Genomic DNA, 21,151 nt, shown 5'->3' with positions numbered 1-21,151 from the left:
TTAGAAGCTTAACCTAAAGTCTGCTCCTTTGGGTTTCCGTTGATTTTCTTCTAAACTACCTTACACTTGGTAGATATAAACAAAGACCAAATTAAAGCTCTAGAGATGAAAAATACAATGTTTGAGGTGAAAAAAATTACACTGGATAGGATGATTGGAAGAGTACACATTGCTGAAGAAAACATTAGTGAACTTGAAGACATGTAATGTCTTCATTCAAAATGAACAGAGAGAAAAAAAAGTCTGAAGAAATGAGCAAAACATCAGTGAACTGTAGAATGACTTTAAACAGCTTAATATACATGTAAATAGAGTCCCTAAAGTAAAGTAGGATTGGGGCACAGAAAAAATATTTGAAGAAATAATAGTAATAAGGACTGAAAATTTTCCAAATATAGAATTCAAAATAAGAAAACAAGCAACCCAATTTAAAAAAAGGGTAAAAAATATTGAACAAATATCTTACTAAAGAAGCTATATAAATAACAAATAGGCATGTGAAATCATATATATTTAAGAATTACAAATTAAGACAATGAGACATTATACATTTATTAGAATGGCTAAAATCCCAAACATTGGAAACCCCAAATGCTGGTGAGAATGTGGAGCAACAGGGTATCTACTTTACTGCTGGTGGGAGCACAAAATAGTACAGTCATGTTGGAGGACAGTTTAGCACTCTCTTACAAAGTTAAACATAATTATGCTCCTTGGTACTTACCCAAAGGAGTTAGAAAACTTATGTCCGCACAAACCTGCACATGATTGTTTGTAGCAATTTTATTTATAATTGCCCAAACTTGGAAGCAACCAAGATGCCCTCTGGTAAGTGAATGGATTAAAAAAAACTGATGCGTCCAGACAATGGGATACTATTCAGCGCTAAAAAGCACTGAGCTATCATGCCATTAAAAGACATTCAGGGCTCTCTTCCTCGGCGCTGCCTGCGGAGGTGGCAGCCATCTGTTACTGGGCATCATGGCTGTCCTCAGACCTTTGGTGAAGCCCAAGATCGTTAAAAAGAGGACCAAGAAGTTCATCTGGCCCCAGTCAAACCGATTTGTCAAAATTAAGCGCAACTGGCGGAAGCCGAGAGGCATTGACAATAGGGTGCGCAGAGGATTCAAGGGCCAGATCTTGATGCCCAACATTGGTTACGGGAGCAACAAGAAGACAAAGCACATGTTGCCCAGTGGCTTTAGGAAGTTCCTAGTGCGCAACGTCAAGGAGCTTGAAGTGCCGCTGATGTGCAACAAATCTTACTATGCAGATATTGCTCACAACGTCTCCTCCAAGAACCGCAAAGCTATTGTGGAAAGAGCAGCCCAGCTGGCAATCAGAGTCACCAATCCCAACGCCAGGCTGTGCAGTGAAGAAAATGAATAGACAGCTTGTTCTGCACATCATATTTGTGTTAATAAAACCATAAAACTACAAAAAATAAAGACATTCAGGACTTGAAATACATTGCACTAGGTGAAAGAAACTAATCTGAGAAGGTACAGACTGTATGATTCCAACTATATGGCATTCTGAAAAAGGAAAAACTACAGAGACAATAAAAACACTAGTGCTTGCTAGGAGGTATTGGAGAGGAGGCATGAATAGGTGAAGCACAGAGGATTTGGGGGCAATAAAGGTTTTCTGTATGATATTACGATGGTGAATACATGTTATTGTACATTTGTAAATCTCATAGAATGTAAAACACCAAGAGTGACCCATAGTGTAAAGCATGCACTTTGGGTAATAATGTGTCATTGTAGGTTCATCTATTATAATGCATGTACCACTCTGTTGTGGGATGTTCATAGTATTACAGGCTATGCTTGTAAGGGATTTAGGAAAACTCTGTATTTTCTGTTCAATTTTTCTGTGAACCTAAGACAACTCTAGAAAGCAAAGCTTATCAAAAATATACATGGAATGTACGAAACATTAGATGGTAATAAATGGCATAACAAAAACTATTAGCATAAAGGAGAAGAGAGAAAAGTTCTATTTCATGCGTTCTCTCCCTTCCCTTCCCCTTGAACCTCATACATCTCCTTTCTAAATTTATGTTAAATTCTTGACTTTTTATAAGCACAGCCCAAATGTGTCCTTGATCTTTTCCAGGTTCATCTATGTTATAACATATATCATTACATTGTTCCTTTTTCTATTGTGGTAAAATTTCCATCACCTAAAATTAACCATTTCTAAAGTGTATGATTTAGCGGCACACAATGCATTCTCAAGTCTGTGCAACCATCACCAATGTCTCCTTCCAGTATATTTTTGTCACAGTCACAGGGTTTCCTGAGCCCATTATGCAATCCCTCCCCATTCTATCCTATCCCCACCATTACTAATATGCTCTCTGTATTGTAAGAATTTAATTATTCCAGATACTTCATTTAAATAAAATTAAAACATACGTGCCCTTCCGTGTCTGGCTTCTTTCAGTTAGCAGAATGTTCCCTAGGTTTACCTACACAAATTGTAGTGTGTAACAATACTTATTGTGAATATTGCTCTGATGAATATCTGTACACAAACAACCTCCTGAATACCTGTTTTCAGTTCCCTAGTGTATTGACTTTGGAGTGGAATTGCTGGGTTATATGATAATTCTATGTTTAACTTGTTAAGGAAGCACTAAACAAATGAATCATTTTACATTCTCATCAGCAAAGTAATAAGGGTTCCAATTTCTCTATATCTATTCCAGCTCTTTTTTTTCCCCCCTGGTTTTCTGATTATAGACATCCTACTCAGTGTGAAGTAAATCTCATTTGGTCCCTTCAAGGGTAGTTTCAATTGTCTGATATATATATTTTTTTTCACATGGATATGTCACATTTTCTTTTCCTTTTCACATTTTGTAATCTTTGCTTGAAAACTCTACCTTGTAGATATTACATTATAAGAACTCTAGATACTAACGGCCATTTTCTTGTGTTAACTGGTCCTTTGTTTATCTGTTTTACCACCTGGCTGAATTAATTTTGCCAAGGTTATTTCTCCTGCAGTTTGCTGCCTCTGATATCCATATTCAGATTTCTTCCCCTTCATTTTAGCTTTTAACCTGGCTACTTGGAGTTTGCCTGTGTCAAACATTATGCTTAAGCGCTGCTGACCAGTTATATTTTTCCATTTACTATGGGATTCACGGGTGGCTTGAAGGCTGGTCTCACAGCTCGGGGGATTCTGCCCCATATTCACAAATCGGGAACTTGGAAATCCCCTTTCTCACAGCTCCTGAGAGGGTGCAGCCTTGGGTATGCACATAATCTTTAAGACTTCCAGAGAAGAATGTGATTTTAGTTTTAAGCCTTGCTTCCTAGGAGTCTCCTCTGGGTCAGAGTAGCCTACTGTCAGTGTTTGGTCAGTGAAATTTTTTTTGTCAGGGATTATGCCAGGAGATGTCTCTGCTGTGTTAATGAGTCTGTGTGTGGCTTGTAGAATGCTCTGAAGTCTGTTCTGACTACTTCTGTGTAGGGATAGCCTAGTGCATGTGCACAACCTTTTGGGCTCCAAAAGGCTGTGATCCCAGCAAGGATCTTCTTGTCTACTCTTTCCCCCATTCTCACTACTAAACTTCAGACTGCTCTGCCATTTTTCCTGTATCAGAGAGATACCAGATTCCTTAGTTTCTTTCCACCAAGATCTCCACTCTTCTTGACAATGTCTTTAGACATGGGTTCCCCTAATCTGTTACGGATTAAGTCACGCCAGCAGGAACTACCTGTAGGGTACAAAGTTTGTGCGAGGTCCTCTGTCCAGGTTTGGGCTGCTCCAGGCTTACAGAGGGCAGAGTGCCAAGTTCTCAGCAAGGCCACTGTCAGGCATAGGGGAGATGCGTGAGGGCCATGAACTGCTCAAACCCTCTGAGGGCCCATTTCCAGTGAATGCTGATTTGTCCCAGTCATTTTATTTGTATCTCAATCAAATGTTCAGAGAAAATTTTTATTTGTATCCCAATCAAATGTTCAGAGAAAATTTCCTCATTACCTTGTGGAAAGTCTTAATGATGAAGACGACTGGTCGATTCTCAGGAGATTTGGAAGCCAGCATACTGATTTAGTGCTAACCTCATTAGAACAGGGACTGCGAAAGAGAGAATTAACAGCAGGATGAGCTGCACCATTAAACATCAAATTGTCATCCAATTAGGTGTTGTCCTATGAACACTGTGTTGTTTGCAGATATCAGACACCAGATCTCAAGGAGCGGCAATATCTTTCAGTTTTGAAATGTGTCATTAACCTCGACTGCACTGTTGTTCACAATCGCAGTTCTGCACTATGCTTGAAAAATCCATCCTGGATTTGAAGCTGTTCTTAGTAACCTGGTGGATTTTGCAGGCACACCCTTAAAGGTAGATGTTTGGGTAGCAGCTCACCGGTGTCACTAGGTCCTTCTGCCAGTCATACTGTTAGGTTGGGCAGCAAAATATAAGGCAGACGGAGTTGTTTGCCAATGACCTCTGAAGGGATCACCGGGCTTGGTAGTCAGCACTCTCCTTCCGCAAATCTCTTTGTCATTCATTTATTCACTCATTCATTCATTTGTTTGTTCATTCACCTGCAAATTCACTTATTCTATAGACCAGAATGAATTAAAGGCAGAGTTAATATGTGTGAATGGGGAATGGGGTGTGATGGTACAGTAATTTGGAGGCTTATGGTGGAAGAGAACATAGTCAATTTAGGAAACTGTAGGTAAGGTTTGTTTCAGAAAAAAAAGAAAAGCAGGAAGTATATAAACTACCAGGAAATGGCATAAAACAGTTAAAAATGTAGGCTGTGAGCAGATGTAGACAAAAGGAATATTTAGTAGTGTTATCTGTACATATCATAGAACCTGTTACCTAGTGAAACGGGAGAGAGGTTTTCATGTCTAACTCAACATATGCACCAACACAAACAAAACAGTACAAAGAAAATAAATACCACTCATCCTTTTCAACAAAAGTGAGAGTGACTCAGATCAGAAAGTTCTCAGTAGTCAGATACTGTGGTGTTGTGAAGTGAAGGGAGGCACGGAGCCAAGAGCCACAGGTCTCACAAAAGGGAGATGGCCCATTTGCCAGGTAAACAGCAACATTAGCCAAAGATACACCTTCTTCTAAAACCAAACAAATGACCAGACAAAAACACATTATACACTACAGTGAATTTTATGAGGGATGGAGAGTGGAATTGGAGGTGGCAGGTTAGCGAAAATAATAGTAAAATGGAAGAAAGTAAAGGGAGCCCTAGCAGGGACAGTGGTGATAACGTGCCATGAACTTTAGAGTACAGTGAGCTTAATTCTGTGTACTCAGGTCCAAACGTATAAAACATGAACTAAAATAATGGCTATAAAACAAAATCGATCACTCAGAAAAAGACAAACAAAAATTCTCGTCTAAGAATTCATCTGTTACACACATGGTGGGATTAAAAACTAATGTTAGACCAACATTCCATAGTATTAATAATTTGTCTTTATGTGTTTTTATCTAAACTGAGCACTTTCATAAAATATAGAATGTTATAATCCCAGTATGTATTTAGTCATTCCTAGTTAATCCTTTTACTCTCTAAAGGCTTGAAGTAAAACTCTCCAGGTAATTACGTGGGTTTTAAAAATCTGATTTTAATTTAAACAAAGTCAATCTGGACGAATTAAAATATTGGTTCCACTTATTATTTAAGACCTTGGTCAAATTTTGTTTCTTGGTCTATTCATTTGTAAATCGGGAATAATATAGTTCCTACATCATCAAGTTTTGAATAAGGTATATATGTAAAGTACCATATGGAAACCATTCACAATAATTCCTGGCACACTGAAAACAGTTTAGACACAGATATTCATGTTATCATTTGCTATTATTTTATTTATTGTTAGGATCTTCTTGAAACCATATCAAGACTAGAATGGTCTGATAAAACACTGAGCACTTATAACTGCTCCCTCAAGGGGGGGCTATTCCTGATTGCGTCATGGATTGTCTTTTTTTTTTTTTTTTTAATTTAATCTTTATTTTTTTTTATTTTCAGCATAACAGTATTCATTATTTTTCACCACACCCAGTGCTCCATGCAATCCGTGCCCTCCTTAATACCCACCACCTGGTACCCCAACCTCCCACCCCCCGCCCACTTCAAACCCCTAAGATTGTTTTTCAGAGTCCATAGTCTCTCGTGGTTCACCTCCCCTTCCAATTTCCCCCAACTCCCTTCTCCTCTCTAACGCCCCTTGTCCTCCATGCTATTTGTAATGCTCCACAAATAAGTGAAGCCATATGATAATTGACTCTCTCTGCTTGACTTATTTCACTCAGCATAATCTCTAACACCTGTGCTTCCCAGAGGAGTTTGCAGGGAACATCAATCTCTGAACAGTTTCTAGAAAATAAAAGGCCACTGACAGGTTCTGCCTGAGTTTGAATCCCACCTTTGTTAGTTACTAGTTATGTGAAATTTCTGTGCTTCTGTTTCCTTCTGTGTACTATGGAAATAACAGCATCATTTCTATAAGGTTATTTTTATAAGTATTAAATGAATTAATGTAGCTGATAAAGTTCTCGAACCTAGGTGAGGTTCAGTGGGGTGAGGTTCAGAGCCGACGGCTAAAGAAAGAATTCTTAAGACGTCTCTGGTGCAAAAAGGTGGTTTATTAGAGCACGGGGACAGGACCCGTGGGCAGGCAGAGATGCGGCTGCCCCGAGCCTGTGAGGAGTGTCTGGTTATATACACAGGAGTTGGGTAGGTGAGGACAAAGGGGTGTTCAGAAGAGCTATTGGGGGAAAGAAGACTGTCAGGATATTGAAGGCCTGGTTACTATCAAGCCAAGGCCACTTTCCCTCTAATGAGGCACTAACATAAAGACAATTGGGAGTCTCCTGGACTCCAGCTATCAAGCGTCCTTGTTAGTGAGATTTAGGTTTTAAAAGAAATTTAACTTTATTTACTTTTCCTTCTACCTCCGTCTCCTGCGGTTTTTTATGGAGGGGAGGGTGATGTTAGGGCTTGAGGAACTGAGTTATGTGTCTTTGGAAATTGGGCTATTCATAAGGTAACTTCTTTGTTGTTAATCTCAAGGACATTTGTAAACCAAGAGAGACTCCTGCCTTGCAGGACTGTGATCTCTGCAAGATAACCATTTGCTCTTCTTTTAGGGCAGTCAGGGATGCCTGTGGAATGCCACACATATTACCAAGGGGAATGGGTGGAGAGGGGGTGCAAGGCGCCAGCCCCTGCTCTGTCCTCAGCCAGCCTCCTACTCCCTCATCAGTAGCTAAGGGCTTAAAACAAAACTGAGCATACAGATGATGCTTAATACATATCTCCTATTATTACTGTCATCTATGTTAATCTATACAAATTGTAAAGGCCTTAAGGTGAAAAATGAACCATTTTTATGGTTTGAGATGTGCCTCTGCCATTTGGTAAGAATGTTACCGAATGAGATCTCTCTGATATGAGGAATTTGAGAGGCAGAGCGGGGAGTCGTTGGGGGGCAGTAGGGAGGGAAAAAATGAAACAAGGTAGGATCTGGAGGGAGACAAACCATGAGAGACTCTTAATCTTATGAAACAAACTGAGGGTTGCTGGGGGTTGGGGACTAGGGATAGGGTGGCTGGGTTATGGACACTGGGGAGGGTATGGGCTATGGTAGTGCTGTGAAATGTGTAAGCCTGATGATTCACAGACCTGTACCCCTGTGGCAAATAATAGATTAGATGTTAATAAAAATAAATTTAAAAAAGAAGAGAATGTTGCCATATGAAAGTTCCTATTTTGGGCAGGGTGGCGAGGCCTGCTCACTTAACATTGGAAGCCTGAACATTTATCACTGTTCAGAATCTCAGTGCGTCACGTTTTGTGCACCAAATTCTCCACATTTGTCGGTCTTCCAGAACTAGATTTGCTGAACTCTCCATCTCTCTCCCTTTATATATCTTTTCTCAAATGAAAGATGGGTTTGTCTTCTTCTGTGCCAGGGTCAAGTTCATGGTAGATGATACCAGATGGCAGCAAAGAGAGATGAGTTTCTAGGGACTAGGGCTGACATTCGAAAAAAAAAAAAAATCGATTGGCCGTTGTACTTGGCCACTGCTCTTACTAAAAATATTGCACTCATTTAATGCACTGGCTTCACTGGGGCTGAACTTTGTCCATTCAAGGTGTGTGTTATTGGGGCTGTAGCAGCAAATGGGATGAAAACAGGAATTCTCCTCTTCTCTTACCACCTGTCTTCATTCTCACTCCCCGTATTGTCAAGGAATGAGTGAGACAGGTGTCAAATATCACTGTTTCGGGGCCTTCTCCAAATTCTTGCCCACTTAAATAATCTCAGTGGACAGAAAGCTGCATTTTCTGATTCATTTCTCACCCTATAACAAACACCATTTTTTTCCCTACCGACTGCTGTAGACCTCTTTCTAAGTTTCTAAAACCCTGATTTATAAGCCGTGTCCCCAGTCCTATGAGATAAATCACTGTTGCTAAACAAATCATAGTTGTCTCACTTCTCTTGTCAGATATTTACTTTCCTAAATGTTTTTGTCACGAGGGGTGGACAGGTAGCATAAGGCAATGGCTTACGAGAGAATTTATGAGAATTCTTTTCTTGTATGAGATACAAAACAGTGACAGCCACAAAGAGATGCCCCTCCTGTGTGTGTGTGTGTGTGTGTGTGTGCGCGCGCACGTGCTCCATTTCATCTCTTGACCTTGGAAGTTGTAATGCTATCTTGCAGTCATGACAAGAGACTTTACGAACCTAAAGCAGAAAGACAGAAAGATTCTGGATTCCTAATGAGATTGTCAGACTGTTGAACCAGCCTTGGGTGTGCTGACCTCCCGTCTCCTTATGTTATAATACTTGTCAATATTACTTAAACCACCATGAGTTGGTATTCGTCCAGTATTGTACACTCCTTGCCTTCTCAGTGAAATATTATACCAGAGTCTTCATATTTAACAAGTTTGACTGCTTCTCTATCAACTGTAGGTTGTAGGAAATAGTCTGATCGATGTATGGGAATGAGTCTCAGCTTTGTATCCAAAGCACCGCACTCTGCCGAATCCTGCACATTGCTCTGCAGCACAGATCCCACACAAAAATTTCTCCAGCCTCAAGGCCGGGGAGCTGAGCTTTTATATCCCACACAAGTCAGTCATTGGCTATAGATTGTGCAGTGCATGGGCTGGGTGAAGAAGAGACTTTAAGGCACCTCCAGTTTTCTGTGTAAACAACTCAAGAGGTTCTAGTAGTTCATAGGCAACATTCAGAAGAAGATTGTAGATGCTGGTCAGTGGGAGCAAAGCACACAGACAGTGGTGTGTTCATGCGCAGAACTGGTAAGTGGGATCAGAAGGAATCAAAGGGCCAGAGTTGACAATGTTTGCTACAGTTATTTCCCTTCCTCTCAGGGTCAGCATACCTGCTTCTCCCTGGGATAAACAAGACCCTTATGTCTAGAAACCTGAGTTGCCCAAGGGTGTCTAACTCAGTGCTTGCAGGCTGTGTGATGCTGGATAAGAATGTCATGTCTCTGACAGTTTCAGATGCTACTCACTTAGTCCTGTCTAATGAATCATTTTCACATAAATAGTAGAATTTTATAAAAGAAGGACACTTTAGGGACGCCTGGGTGGCTCAGTGGGTTAAGCCTCTGTCTTCAGCTCAGGTCATGATCCCAGGGTCCTGGGATCAAGCTCCACATCGGGCTCTCTGCTCAGCGAGGAGCCTGCTTCTTCCTCTCTCTCTGCCTACTTGTGATCTCTCTCTGTCACATAAATAAATAAAATCTTTTTTAAAAAAAAAAAGAACGGGGGGGGGGCGCCTGGCTGGCTCAGTGGGTTAAGCCGCTGCCCTCGGCTCAGGTCATGAACTCAGGGTCCTGAGATCGAGTACCGCATTGGGCTCTCTGCTCAGCGGGGGGCCTGCTTCCCTCTCTCTCTCTCTGCTTGCCTCTCCGTCTACTTGTGATTTCTCTCTGTCAAATAAATAAATAAAATCTTTAAAAATAATAAAAGAATAAAAGAACAACACTTTAAAGATAACGGAATGTTTGAATATTACCATCCTGTTTGAATATTACCATCAGCACAATACAAGTCTGTTTAGGAACTTCAATTTTGTTGTTGCAAAAGGGATTTAAGGTAACTTGAATAATACAGGGCAAGATGGAATAGGTTAAAATTAGGAGTAAAAGAATAAAGAGAAACAAGGCAAGAGAACTAAGAATAGCTAGGATGAGACTAAATGTGCATATTATAAATACTTATGTTCCAAAAATTATTTTATGAGAGTTGGCAACCCAAAGAAGATTTTTAAAACACTGCCTGTTACACAGTTCACAGTACTTATAAGGTATAAATAAACTAGTTCTATTCTCATTGCTGGGAAGAGACAGGACATTCTCCCCGGATCCTTGAGAAGAACACAATATACGATGTAATGATGGGCTGAACAACACCATGCATCCTCTCAGTAAAGTCTACAATGAGTACTGTAACTTGCTTCTTATAGTTGTCCCTAATCCAGTTTAATGGTCTCCCACCAAGGCACTAGTCAATAAAAGTGCAAGGGTATTAAAAATAATTCCCTAAGGAACTGATGGCTGTGGTTTGGTATTAGGATTAAAATGACTGGCCCTAATCTGGGAGTCCATTTCAGCCTTTTCAGTGGAATGTAGGGATGGCATGTCCATCAGGCCGTTCTTCACCGTATGCCTCAGCAGAGCTCTGATAAATACAAGACAGCAAAAAGATTCAGATTAAATTGGCTGAAAAGCACCTGGAGGACAGTTTTAGTCCAGGTAGCCAGTTAAAGACAGACCCACGTGACTGGTAGGCAGCTGAGTTTGGAGCTGGCTGACACGAGACTTTCTAGTTAATGTCTACGATGACTGAGCAAAGTGGAATCAAATATTCTTGTTTAAAAACCTTATTTCCAGGCATGCCTCGGTGGCTTGGTCATTAAGCCTCTGCCTTCAGCTCAGGTCATGATTCCAGGGTCCTGGGGATAGAGCCCCACATCCGGATCCCTGCTCTACAGGAAGCCTGATTCTCCCTCTCTCCCTCTCCCTGGCTTGTGTTCACACTCTCTCTGTCTAAAGAGACAGAATGAATGAATGAATGGATGCGTGAATGAATGAATGAATAAAATCTTAAAAAATCTTTATTTCTGGACAAGTCTGTCCTGTCTGTCACAATGCAGCTCCCTGCTCAGGGGAGCATAGACATAGTACAGATGATATCATCAGAAAGTCTCATGGTAATGGGGCACGTGGTACACCCTTCACTCTCAAAGGTCCTTATTCTGTGTTGAACCCTTTTATTAGCACAAGCCCCCTGATATTATCAATTTCTTGGTATCCAAGGACTTTGATCTTTTTGGTTCCCAGGTGCCAAATAGTCTGTGACTTTAATTTCTTTCTTATATAGCTCCAAGTTTCTTATCTGTGAGGCTGAGGGAACTGATATCTGGCCTTCCGAAGCTGACCTTACCTTAACTCCTAAGATTTTGGACACTTGCTGCAGGGATAACCCATTGTCTGGGCAGAGTGGCAGGAGGCCCCGGGAGGAAGGCTTAGACTCAGGATGCTCCTTCCATTGCTCTGGTTGGACACCTCCCTGGGGACTTTACACCCAGTTAAGTCAGTGCACTAAATCACAAGGTCTCGGGAATTATCTTGTAGTTGATTTCATCTAATGACAGGTGAGAAGATGTTTTTGAGAGACTGACCATGACTTTGGAATCACAAATCACTCTGCACAAACAGGCATGGACTCTGCTTAAGGCAGATGGCATTGATACGCCTGGTGGGGCCATTTCTCACTAGTTCTGGGACTTGCAGAAATAACTCAGTTATTTTATTTTCTCCACGGTAAGTGGGGACAGGGATACTTATCCTCAGGATTGTCTTGAGGACTTAGGGCATTAACACATCAGTAAAGTGCCATCTCAGTTAGGTGCCTGTCAATCATTATTTCTATTTATATCAAGATATTTAATTTTATCCCTAATTTAATTTTTTTATTGATTTTAATGCTATATAGCATCACAACCCCTCTTTTCTCTTGGTTAGCATATCAGTAATGTCAATGACCAAATCTTTTTAAAATTTTGGATGTATCTTTGATAGAAAACATTTGGCTGGATACAGCTTTCTGATCCAATCTATGAGTCTTTTTCTTTAAGAGAAGGATTTAAATTTTTAAAATTATTTTATTATAAAATACATGTTTGGATTTTTGTAATCTCTCTTTATAGATTATCCTTTACTTTTCCATACTGTTTCTTTTGTTTAACTTTGTGTCATTGACTGTTTTCTTTTTTTTTTTTTAATTTTCTCTCTATTGATCATCAATTTGGAAGAAAATATATCAAATTTGTACTCAGAGCAAACTAAGTAAAATTATTTGTAAACAAAATGTTTTCACTTGTATTTATAAATTTATCAACTTTAGAAATGAAACATTATTTATGTCTTCCACCTATGAAAGTTAAAACAATTAGTCTGCTTCCATTCCCTCCCTCTTCTTTAATTTTTTGTTTGAATTTTTTTAAGGGCAAGAGGAGTCGCCCAATCTGTTATCATGAAACTATCTTTTAAACTTCAGGTGTTTTATACTTAAGCTTTCATTTTTAAGAACATAATTCTTGCTTTGTGATCACAATATCACAGTTTTTCCAATTCTCTCTTTTAACAATGTAAATATTAAATATGTAAATATTAAACAACACACTACTGCACAAGCAATGGGCTTAATTAGAAATCAAATGGCAAATCAAAATATTTCTCAAAACAAAAGAAAAAGAAAATGCAATATTACGAACCCTATGGGATGCAGCAAAAGCAGATGTTCCAGTGAAATTGTTGCTATTAATGCTTGGATTAAGAAAAAAATATTCAAATAAACAACAACATTATACCACAAGAAACTAGAAAAAGAAAAAAACTTAACTGAAATTTAGTAGAAGAAGGATAAGTAAAAATCAGAAACAAATTAAGTAGAGCCCAGAATAAACAATAACATAAAATTGAAAGTAATGATGAGATTCACCCCCAAATAAACAAAATTGGCAATGTCTTAACTACCTTAACTAAGAAGAAGAGAGAAGATTTGAAAACCAAAATGAGAGATGAAAGAGAATACAACATAACAGATAACCACAGAAATACATAGTGTGATAACAGATTACTATAAACATTTACATAGTAACAAATCAGATAACTTAGAAAAAAGTCACAGATAATTACTAAAAATGCACAAGCTACCAAGATTGAATCATGAGTCTTGAATCCAAGAAATAGGAAATTTTCTTATACCAATAGCAAGAATGAGAGTTCAATTAGGAATGAAACTCTCAGCACAGAGGAGCCCAAGACGGTATGATTTTCACTGGTGAAGACCACCAACATTTAACAAAACAATTAACAAGAATCTTATCAAAACCTTACAAATAATGGAACAGAGGGAACACATTCAAAATCATCCTATGAGGTCAGTATTACTCTTATATCAAAACAGGATAAAAGTAATACAAGGACAAAAATGTCTAGGGGTGCCTGGGTGGTTCAGTCAGTTAAATGTCCAACTCTTGATCTTGGCTAAGGTCATGATCTCACAGTTGTGAATTCAAGCCTCATGCTGGGCTCCATGCTGAGCAAAAGAAACAAAAAGTCTAGTTTGTCCAATATAAGCATTGCTACTCTGACTTTCCTTTGACATCCATTTGTGTTTTAAACGTTTCTCTCTCCCCTCACTTTCAGTCTGCAAGTGCTCTTAGGTCTAAAATAAGTCTCTTGTAGGCCTGAGATATTTAAATAATTTTAACCTATCTCTTTTTCTCCTTTCATCTTGAATTTCTGAAATACAAGTGACACTTAAAACCCATATTGTATTTTTGGTAAACATATTTAATTGATAGCACATCTTACATACAACAGCTTCTTTGAAATGAGGAATATTCAGAGACAGATTAAAAAAAAATAGGTCAATAGGGGCACCTGGTGGCTCAGGGGGTTGAGCCTCTGCCTTAGGCTCAGGTCATGATCTCAGTTCATGATCTGGACCATGATCTGGGATCGAGCCCCACGTTGGGTTCATTGCTCAGCTTCCCCATCTCTATCTGCCTGCCTCTCTGCCTACTTGTGATCTCTCTGTCAAATAAATAAAATCTTAAAAAAATAGGTGAATAGATTAAAGATATCACTTCCATTGTCTCAAACTACATTTATTCTGACATAGTTAATAATTAAATCATAAGCCAATAACTAAATCAACAAAGGAAGCAGTGTACTTTCGGTAAGAGCAAGGCCAGGACTTGGAGTTAAGCTTGATTTGAATATTGGCTCTTATCTCTTGAGTAAGTTACTTACCATTTTTAACATCTTTGAGCCTCAATATTCTCACCTATAAGATGGAGATAACAATACCTATTTAATAAGATTAAAATAACGTCTAGTAAGGGCTTGGCCGATAGATTTGAAATACTGCTATACTTTCTGAGCTAGCAATGTGTTAAGTTCTATGAGGATTATAAAGGTAAGTGGAAGGAAAGAAAATTATAATTTTTGATAGTTTAGCTTGTATTAGGCTTTGTGGTTGATAATCTATGCTGGCTTATCTTACTTGTCCTAAAATCATGAGGACCTTTTTAATATTCCCATTTAACACATTAAGGAATTGTGCCTTGGAGAAATTAAATGCCTTATCCGGAGTCAGGTCTTGTGCTCTAATCTGAGACAAAAATAGTATCTACTTGAAGTTCAGAGAAGCTGTACAGTATAAAAGAAGTACCATAAATGATTTCACTTATATGTGGAATCTAAGAAACAAGACCAATCAGCTAACCAACCAATAACAGAGCTTAAATACAGAGAGCAACCTGGTGTGTGCCAGAGGAGAAATGGGGGGGGGGGAGATGGGTGAAAAGATAAAGGGCATTAAGAGGTACAAACTTCCAGTTGTAAGATAAGTCACAGAGATGAAAAGTACAGCATAAGGAATATAGTTAATAATAGTGTAATAACATTGTATGGTGACAGATGATGACTTTATTTGTTGCGGTCAATACTGAATAATGTATAGAATTGTTGCATCTATATGCTATTCACTGGAACTAATATAAAACTGTACATGCATTATTAAAAAAAAGTATCATAAGGGTAGGTGTGGGATCCCCAATGTGAGTAAATATGACACTGCCTCTTAATCTTAATCTTCTTTTATTTTTACTTGTATTTATTTTTATTTTTTTAGACTATAAGCATACTGTAGGCAGCAATTATGACTTGTTATATGCTTGGCTTGTAGTTCAGGATGTGGCATATAAAGTATGTTCAGTAAATGTTTGCTGAGTAAATATGAATGAGTGAATGTTTAGCAAATCTAGGGCATTAAACCAGCACAAAAATAAATGAGACAAATGTAAGAAAAATAAATGAGACAGAAAACCCCTATAGAAGTATTAATAGTCTGGTTGGGGAACCAGACATAGAAACACTACAGTGGGAAAAAGGGCTATTATTGTAAGAGATGGAAATGTTGTTTCTCCAGTTTGGGGATTAAAGAGGGTAGCATAAAATGTTGCCAAAATTATCCTGCTCTATGGATGTTCCATGATTTGCTCTAGTAATGAGATCATTGATCTATTTGAAATTGGAAAGATGGAGAGGGATTGAGAATAGAATATGGGGGTGGTTTCACATTTCTAGTCTTTTTGACATATTCTTTTATGACCTGCTGGTTCCCAGATCACTTTATTGACCTTTCTTTTTTTTTTTTTTGTACCTGTGTGCCCAGAGGCCCCAGAATACCTACATACTTCTGCAGAGAGCTGAGAAACCACATAGGCCAATGGCAAAATGCATGTATAAATTTGTCTGTTCTTTGCATAACTTATTGCCTCTAAGCTCCAAATCAACCTTCCCAGCTCTGTTCTGTGATCTGATCTGTGAGCTGAAACTGTAAACGAAACCTCCCCCTTTGCTAGCTGGCTTCCTGTTACGTTCTGTCAGCAGGGGCACAAGAGGGAGAAGGTAAGGAAGAACTTTAGGGACCAGGAACTTGTTCTGTCTTGTCACTTTGCCCAGCCTCCCACTGTTAGCAAGACAACAGCCCTTTGATTGGCTTGAACCTCCAACCTCTTTTTTCACACCTTGAACCAGCCTCCTCAGTGGCCCTTCCCACTGTTTATATGAATCCCAGGGAAGGATTCTGATTGCCTACTTGAGTCATGTGGCAATTGTCCCGGCCAACGGCTGTTTACAGAGTGAAGGAGTTCTCTGATGGGCAAGTCTTCTGGGACACGCCCACCACTGTAGTCAAGTGCAGGGTTTACCTGGTATTGGAAGAAGAGTCTTGAGAAAGGGTGTTGGAAAGGCAAAAATATAAACTACTACAGTCAACTATAAGGTTAAAGAGGGGGAAATGATGTTCGACTTTCAAGAAGTCTTAGACGTCTTAGCAGTTCCAAGGAGCCATAATTCCCCTTTCACACAGGGCTTCGGGGTCCTCAGGATACCTGCCATTTATTGCCATACCATGTCTCTAGGGGCTCCTGGCATGCCCAGACTGGCACAGGTTCCAGAGGTTAAGGTCCCGTTCATACGGGCATGTTCAACATACAGGCATGTTCACCATGCTGAGGAAGCCAAGAAGCATGAATAAAGAGTGGCTTGCTGGAGTCCAGAAAGGCTTTGGAAGTGTCATTTGAGTCGGATCCTAAACGTCTTTAGGATCAGGAGTCCTTTAACAGACAAGAAAAGGGAAGTGCCGTGTAGAAGTGTTCTGGCTTATAAAAATACAAGTGCAGGAGAGACCAAGGCATGAAAAAGGTATCATGGGTTTTGGAGAATCATTTCGTGTGGCTGAGCATAACATGTATAGGGGTGGGGGTTGTTGGGGGGGTACTACGTCTGGAAAGACAGATTGTGGCCAGATTGTGATGAGCCGAGGATGCCATCAGTTCTCTCAGAAAACATCTGCTTCCCGTGTGCTGGCCAAAGCTACAACCATTTTCGCACATACTTCATTATGGGACTTCCCTTTTACGGATGCCTTGGAATCCGTTTGTTTCAAAAGGTCCAGTCCAGGGGGACGCCTGGGTGGCTCAGTGGGTTAAGCCGCTGCCTTCGGCTCAGGTCATGGTCCGGGGGTCCTAGGATGGAGCCCCGCATCAGCTTTGGTGGAAAGCCTGCTTCCCCCTCTCTCTCTCTGCCTGCCACTCTGCCTACTGGTGCTCTCTGTTAAAAGAAAAAAAAAAAAAAAAAAGGTCCAGTCCAGGGAGTTGATACCAGGGAGAGGAAGTGGGTAGGCATGAGAATGGGTGCTTTCAAACTTGTTACTCACGCACATTTCTGAATTCAGTAAAATATCATCAAGCTGTTACAAAATACAGCGAGCTTTTCATCTTCTATATTTCTGCACCTGCGTGTTGCCTCGCCCACCACTGGGTCAGGCTCCGTGAAGCCCCAGAAACGGAAGCAGAAAATTGGGCTGGGAAATCAGGGAAGAGAACAAATCTGCCCAAGGCTTACTCATCTCAAAATTGAAATATGTAAACAAAGTTTAGCTGCAACGGAGCAGTTGGAGGCATTGGAACGATAATGAGGGATGCAGGAGCGTATACATTATTTTTAACTAAAATATAAAGGACAAGACAGAGGAGAAAAAAAAAAACAACAACAGTGTTTTAGAAAAGTGTTAGGGGAAACATTATCACCGTCCCCACACTGCTGCATATCTTTCTGAACCGCTGACAACCGATTTCCCCAGGCTGGGTTTAAAGCTGTTTATGATTATCTTCACCCTGCTTTTATGGTTAATTAATTATACCTTTGCCTGGTACTGCCACCAGTATGGGAAGTACAGACAGGAGAAAGAGATGATGATTAAAAGCGGCATGAAATTCACAATTGCCTGAGCTGCATGTGCAGGAAAAGCAAGCATGAGCTGAACACAGTCCTGGCCTCAGAATCAGGAGGGCTTGGCTACGGGCGAAGTGCAGGATGAATAAGAGAGGGACCACCTCATCCTGACTGGCCCGGACTTTTCTGGTTTAAAAACTGAAAATCTCACTTTTAGAATGCTTCCTGCCCCTGGCAAACAGCATCAGTCACTCGAGGGAGGGCTGGAGAGCTAGCTGACTATAATTCAATAAGCCAGGTGAAGCAGGCCAGTGGTTTGGGGAAAGGGAGGGCTGGCCCCTGAAATGGGGCTGAGATGTGAGGGTCAGCCTTAACCAGAGGGCATAGGGCTCTAGGAACCACCTAAATAGGCAGTCAGAGAGCTTGTAATAATGAACAAACTGGCCTCAGCCTCAAGAATCCAGGACAAATATTATTTATCTGTCCAAGCAGGTAACCCACAGTCTTGGGTAAAGTGGGAATGGGGGGGGTGGTATATTGGGCTAAAGTTCTAGGGAAAGACTTTAATCCTTGAACAAGGAACTGGTGATCCCAGGATGGGACACATCTGTGGAGGGAGGGTATTGAATTTCTGGGTTGATTTGCTGGGAAACAGCAAAAGTTTGGATAACTTAGAAGTGTTTGTTGGCTTCCCATTGTCCTGAGGACAAAACCTTAAGATCCTTATTTGGAAATGGAGAGCTCTCTGACTTGTTCTCAGCACTTTTCTTATTTCTTCATTCTCCCACCCTGGTCATATTAAATGATTGGTGGTTCCTCGACTGTACCAGATTCTCTTTCTTGCCTGGCCTTTGTGTATTGTGGTTTCTCTTCTGGAGTGTGTCTTCCACTCATACTAATTTCTGTTGCTCTATAGGGTTCAGCTCAAATGTCCTCTCCCCACCCACCTCACCTCCAATCATTCCCTGAATTCTTATTCTAGGTCATTACCTCTCCTTTGAGTAGAATGCAGGCAGACTACTTTCCAGTTTTGCTAGAGAAGCTCCAGGCAGCCAAGACAATGCCCCCAAAGCTCAGACCCACCTCCTGAGTTCCCATGGGACACACTGTCATCTGTTGGAATAGTTTCAAATGAACGTGGTAACTGCTGCTTGTCTTATTGCAACTCCAGATCCCTTAAATTTATCGAGAAGGAGCTATGGCTCTAGTTAAGTTTTTTTTTTTTTTTTTTCTCAGCATTATTAACATTTTGGTAGGGATGAGGAGGTGGGGAAAGTTGAGTGAAGGGGAGCCTGTTTTGTGCATTATAGGACATGTAGCAGCATCTCTGGTCTCTACCCATTAGATACCAGTAGGATCTTTCAAGTTATGAGAAGCAAAATTGTCTCTAGACATTGTACAATATTCCCCAGAGGACAAAACTTACCCCAGGTTTAGAACTACAGCTGTGGTCTAAAGGAACATGCTGTACAGCATTGGCAGGACTCTTACAGGGCAGAATCCTCATACCCTGCACCCATGAGCAGATAATATATATGGAGCGTGGGCTTGATAGAGAACTTTAGGTGAGTATCACACAGTCTGCCTTATGTGACTTGACCACATGAACTGTGATCTATTTTTGTCTAACCTCACAGTCCTTTTTTGCTATTTAAAAATGGATCCTCCTTCATTTCACAGTAATATAAATCTAATGGAAAAGCCAGAGATTGGAAATTCTATATTGAGTCTGTGGTTTAGTGTATGTGGTGGGTCTCTTCCAGATTCTAAACACCCTAGAGTATGAGCCAGTATTTTTTTTTTTTTTTATGATTTTGGTATTTCTCCCATCCAGGGTCTAGAATGGAGCTTTGCACAGGATAAACTATTCAATAATATTAATCAAGTCAAAGCTAAAAGTCAAGAGAATATTTGGAAGCCTTCATGACCAGGAAATGAGATGGAGCTAACTGACTTGATCCAAGGCAACTGAAAAGCCACTTTTCTGTGAAGTGTGGTACTAGGTATCCAAGGCTACTCTTTGGACAGAATTATAGGCTTTGCTTGGGTGTTGTGAGAAATGCAGAATTCTAGTCCTCTGAATCAGAATCTGCATTTTAAGAGGTCTCCTGGCAATTCCCAGGCACATTAAGCTTTAAGAAGCATGCTTTTATAGCACAGGCTCTGTATTCCTACAATCAATGGCCAAGTCTTTGACTTATTGGCTGTGCAGCCTTAGGCAAAACATTTAACCATATGAGTCTCACTGTTTTTTTCTTTTTTCTGTAAAATGGGTATTTTGATAGATATTACACGCTAAGATTGGGAAACTCAAATTCAAAAAATTGAAGGAAAATGGTCACAGATCACCGTGCCTGACTTTATATAGTAAGAGTTCAATTGTTGTTACATGTTGTTATTCTCTGAAATTTCTTTTTACTCAGGAAAAATCAGAGTCTGGGCTATGGACAATCCCTCACCTGCTATCCAGCCCATAATTTGAAGACTGACCATATCATTTACTCTTCATCCAGATGTTGAAAAATATCAAGCCAACCTTGGTTAAAAAGTTTTCACGTTTACAAATGTGATGCATATTTTAGAAGTGTGTATCTTGGGAACAAAGCTCTATAATAAGGTTAATGAGAAGAGAAGCAACACAAATCTGTTTTCATCACTGTTAAACAGAGCTTAAATCACAGCACAGAGGGAAACAGCTGCTCTGGAAAGCAGCCGAGGAGCAGATCAGTAGAGGCTGATTATTTATTAATGAGAGGGTTTTAGTGGGGAGCCCTGGTGGAAAACCCACCAGACTCAATTCTGCAAGCCATCCACTGAAGAGGTGGTATATTTGAATCACTTGATTGATGTAAAAAAATTCAAAACAGATACTTCCCAGCACCCTGGAGGCTGTCATGTTCCACTGCTCTCTTATCTGTTCATGTTAAGAAAATAGGATCCTTCAGTAAGTAAATGAGTGTTCTATTTAATTAAACTCACTGCTGGTCTCTGTGTTGGGGCTGGTTCTCACTTAGGGATTGTTGGACTGTTATGTCTTGCCTGCCCTCTCATTTCCTCCCCCTAGTGCTTCTATTTTCAGCTCAAACTCAGCAGAAGCATCATGGTAAGAGCTTTAAAAGTTTGTTTTTGCATCCACTTTTTAGATAAGGACACTGAGGCTCAGAAAACTCAAGACATTTGTCCAAGATCTTCTCGTTTGGAGGACTATGATTTAAGCCCGGGTTTTGGGGGAGTCCAAAGCTATGTTCATGACCGCTTGTGCAATATAACATATATGTACTT

The 21,151-nt window shown here is 40.0% G+C and overlaps 1 protein-coding gene across 1 annotated transcript; it reads left to right on the top strand.

The window, feature by feature from the left end:
- The first annotated feature begins 935 nt into the window (after positions 1-935).
- On the top strand, positions 936-1,398 carry LOC122905516 (60S ribosomal protein L32-like). Its single transcript, XM_044247083.1, has one exon. It carries the CDS (start codon positions 982-984, stop codon positions 1,387-1,389), a length of 408 nt encoding a protein of 135 aa, XP_044103018.1. The 5' UTR covers positions 936-981; the 3' UTR covers positions 1,390-1,398.
- The last annotated feature ends 19,753 nt before the right edge of the window (positions 1,399-21,151 follow it).

Source organism: Neovison vison, chromosome 4 (genome assembly GCF_020171115.1).
Source record: "Neovison vison isolate M4711 chromosome 4, ASM_NN_V1, whole genome shotgun sequence".
NCBI classification, from domain to species: domain Eukaryota; kingdom Metazoa; phylum Chordata; class Mammalia; order Carnivora; family Mustelidae; genus Neogale; species Neogale vison.
This window is presented reverse-complemented; position numbering and strand designations above follow the sequence as displayed.

Bases quoted from the DNA above. Each gene is read 5' to 3' on its own strand.
- LOC122905516 (XM_044247083.1), top strand. From the start codon at position 982: ATGGCTGTCCTCAGACCTTTGGTGAAGCCCAAGATCGTTAAAAAGAGG.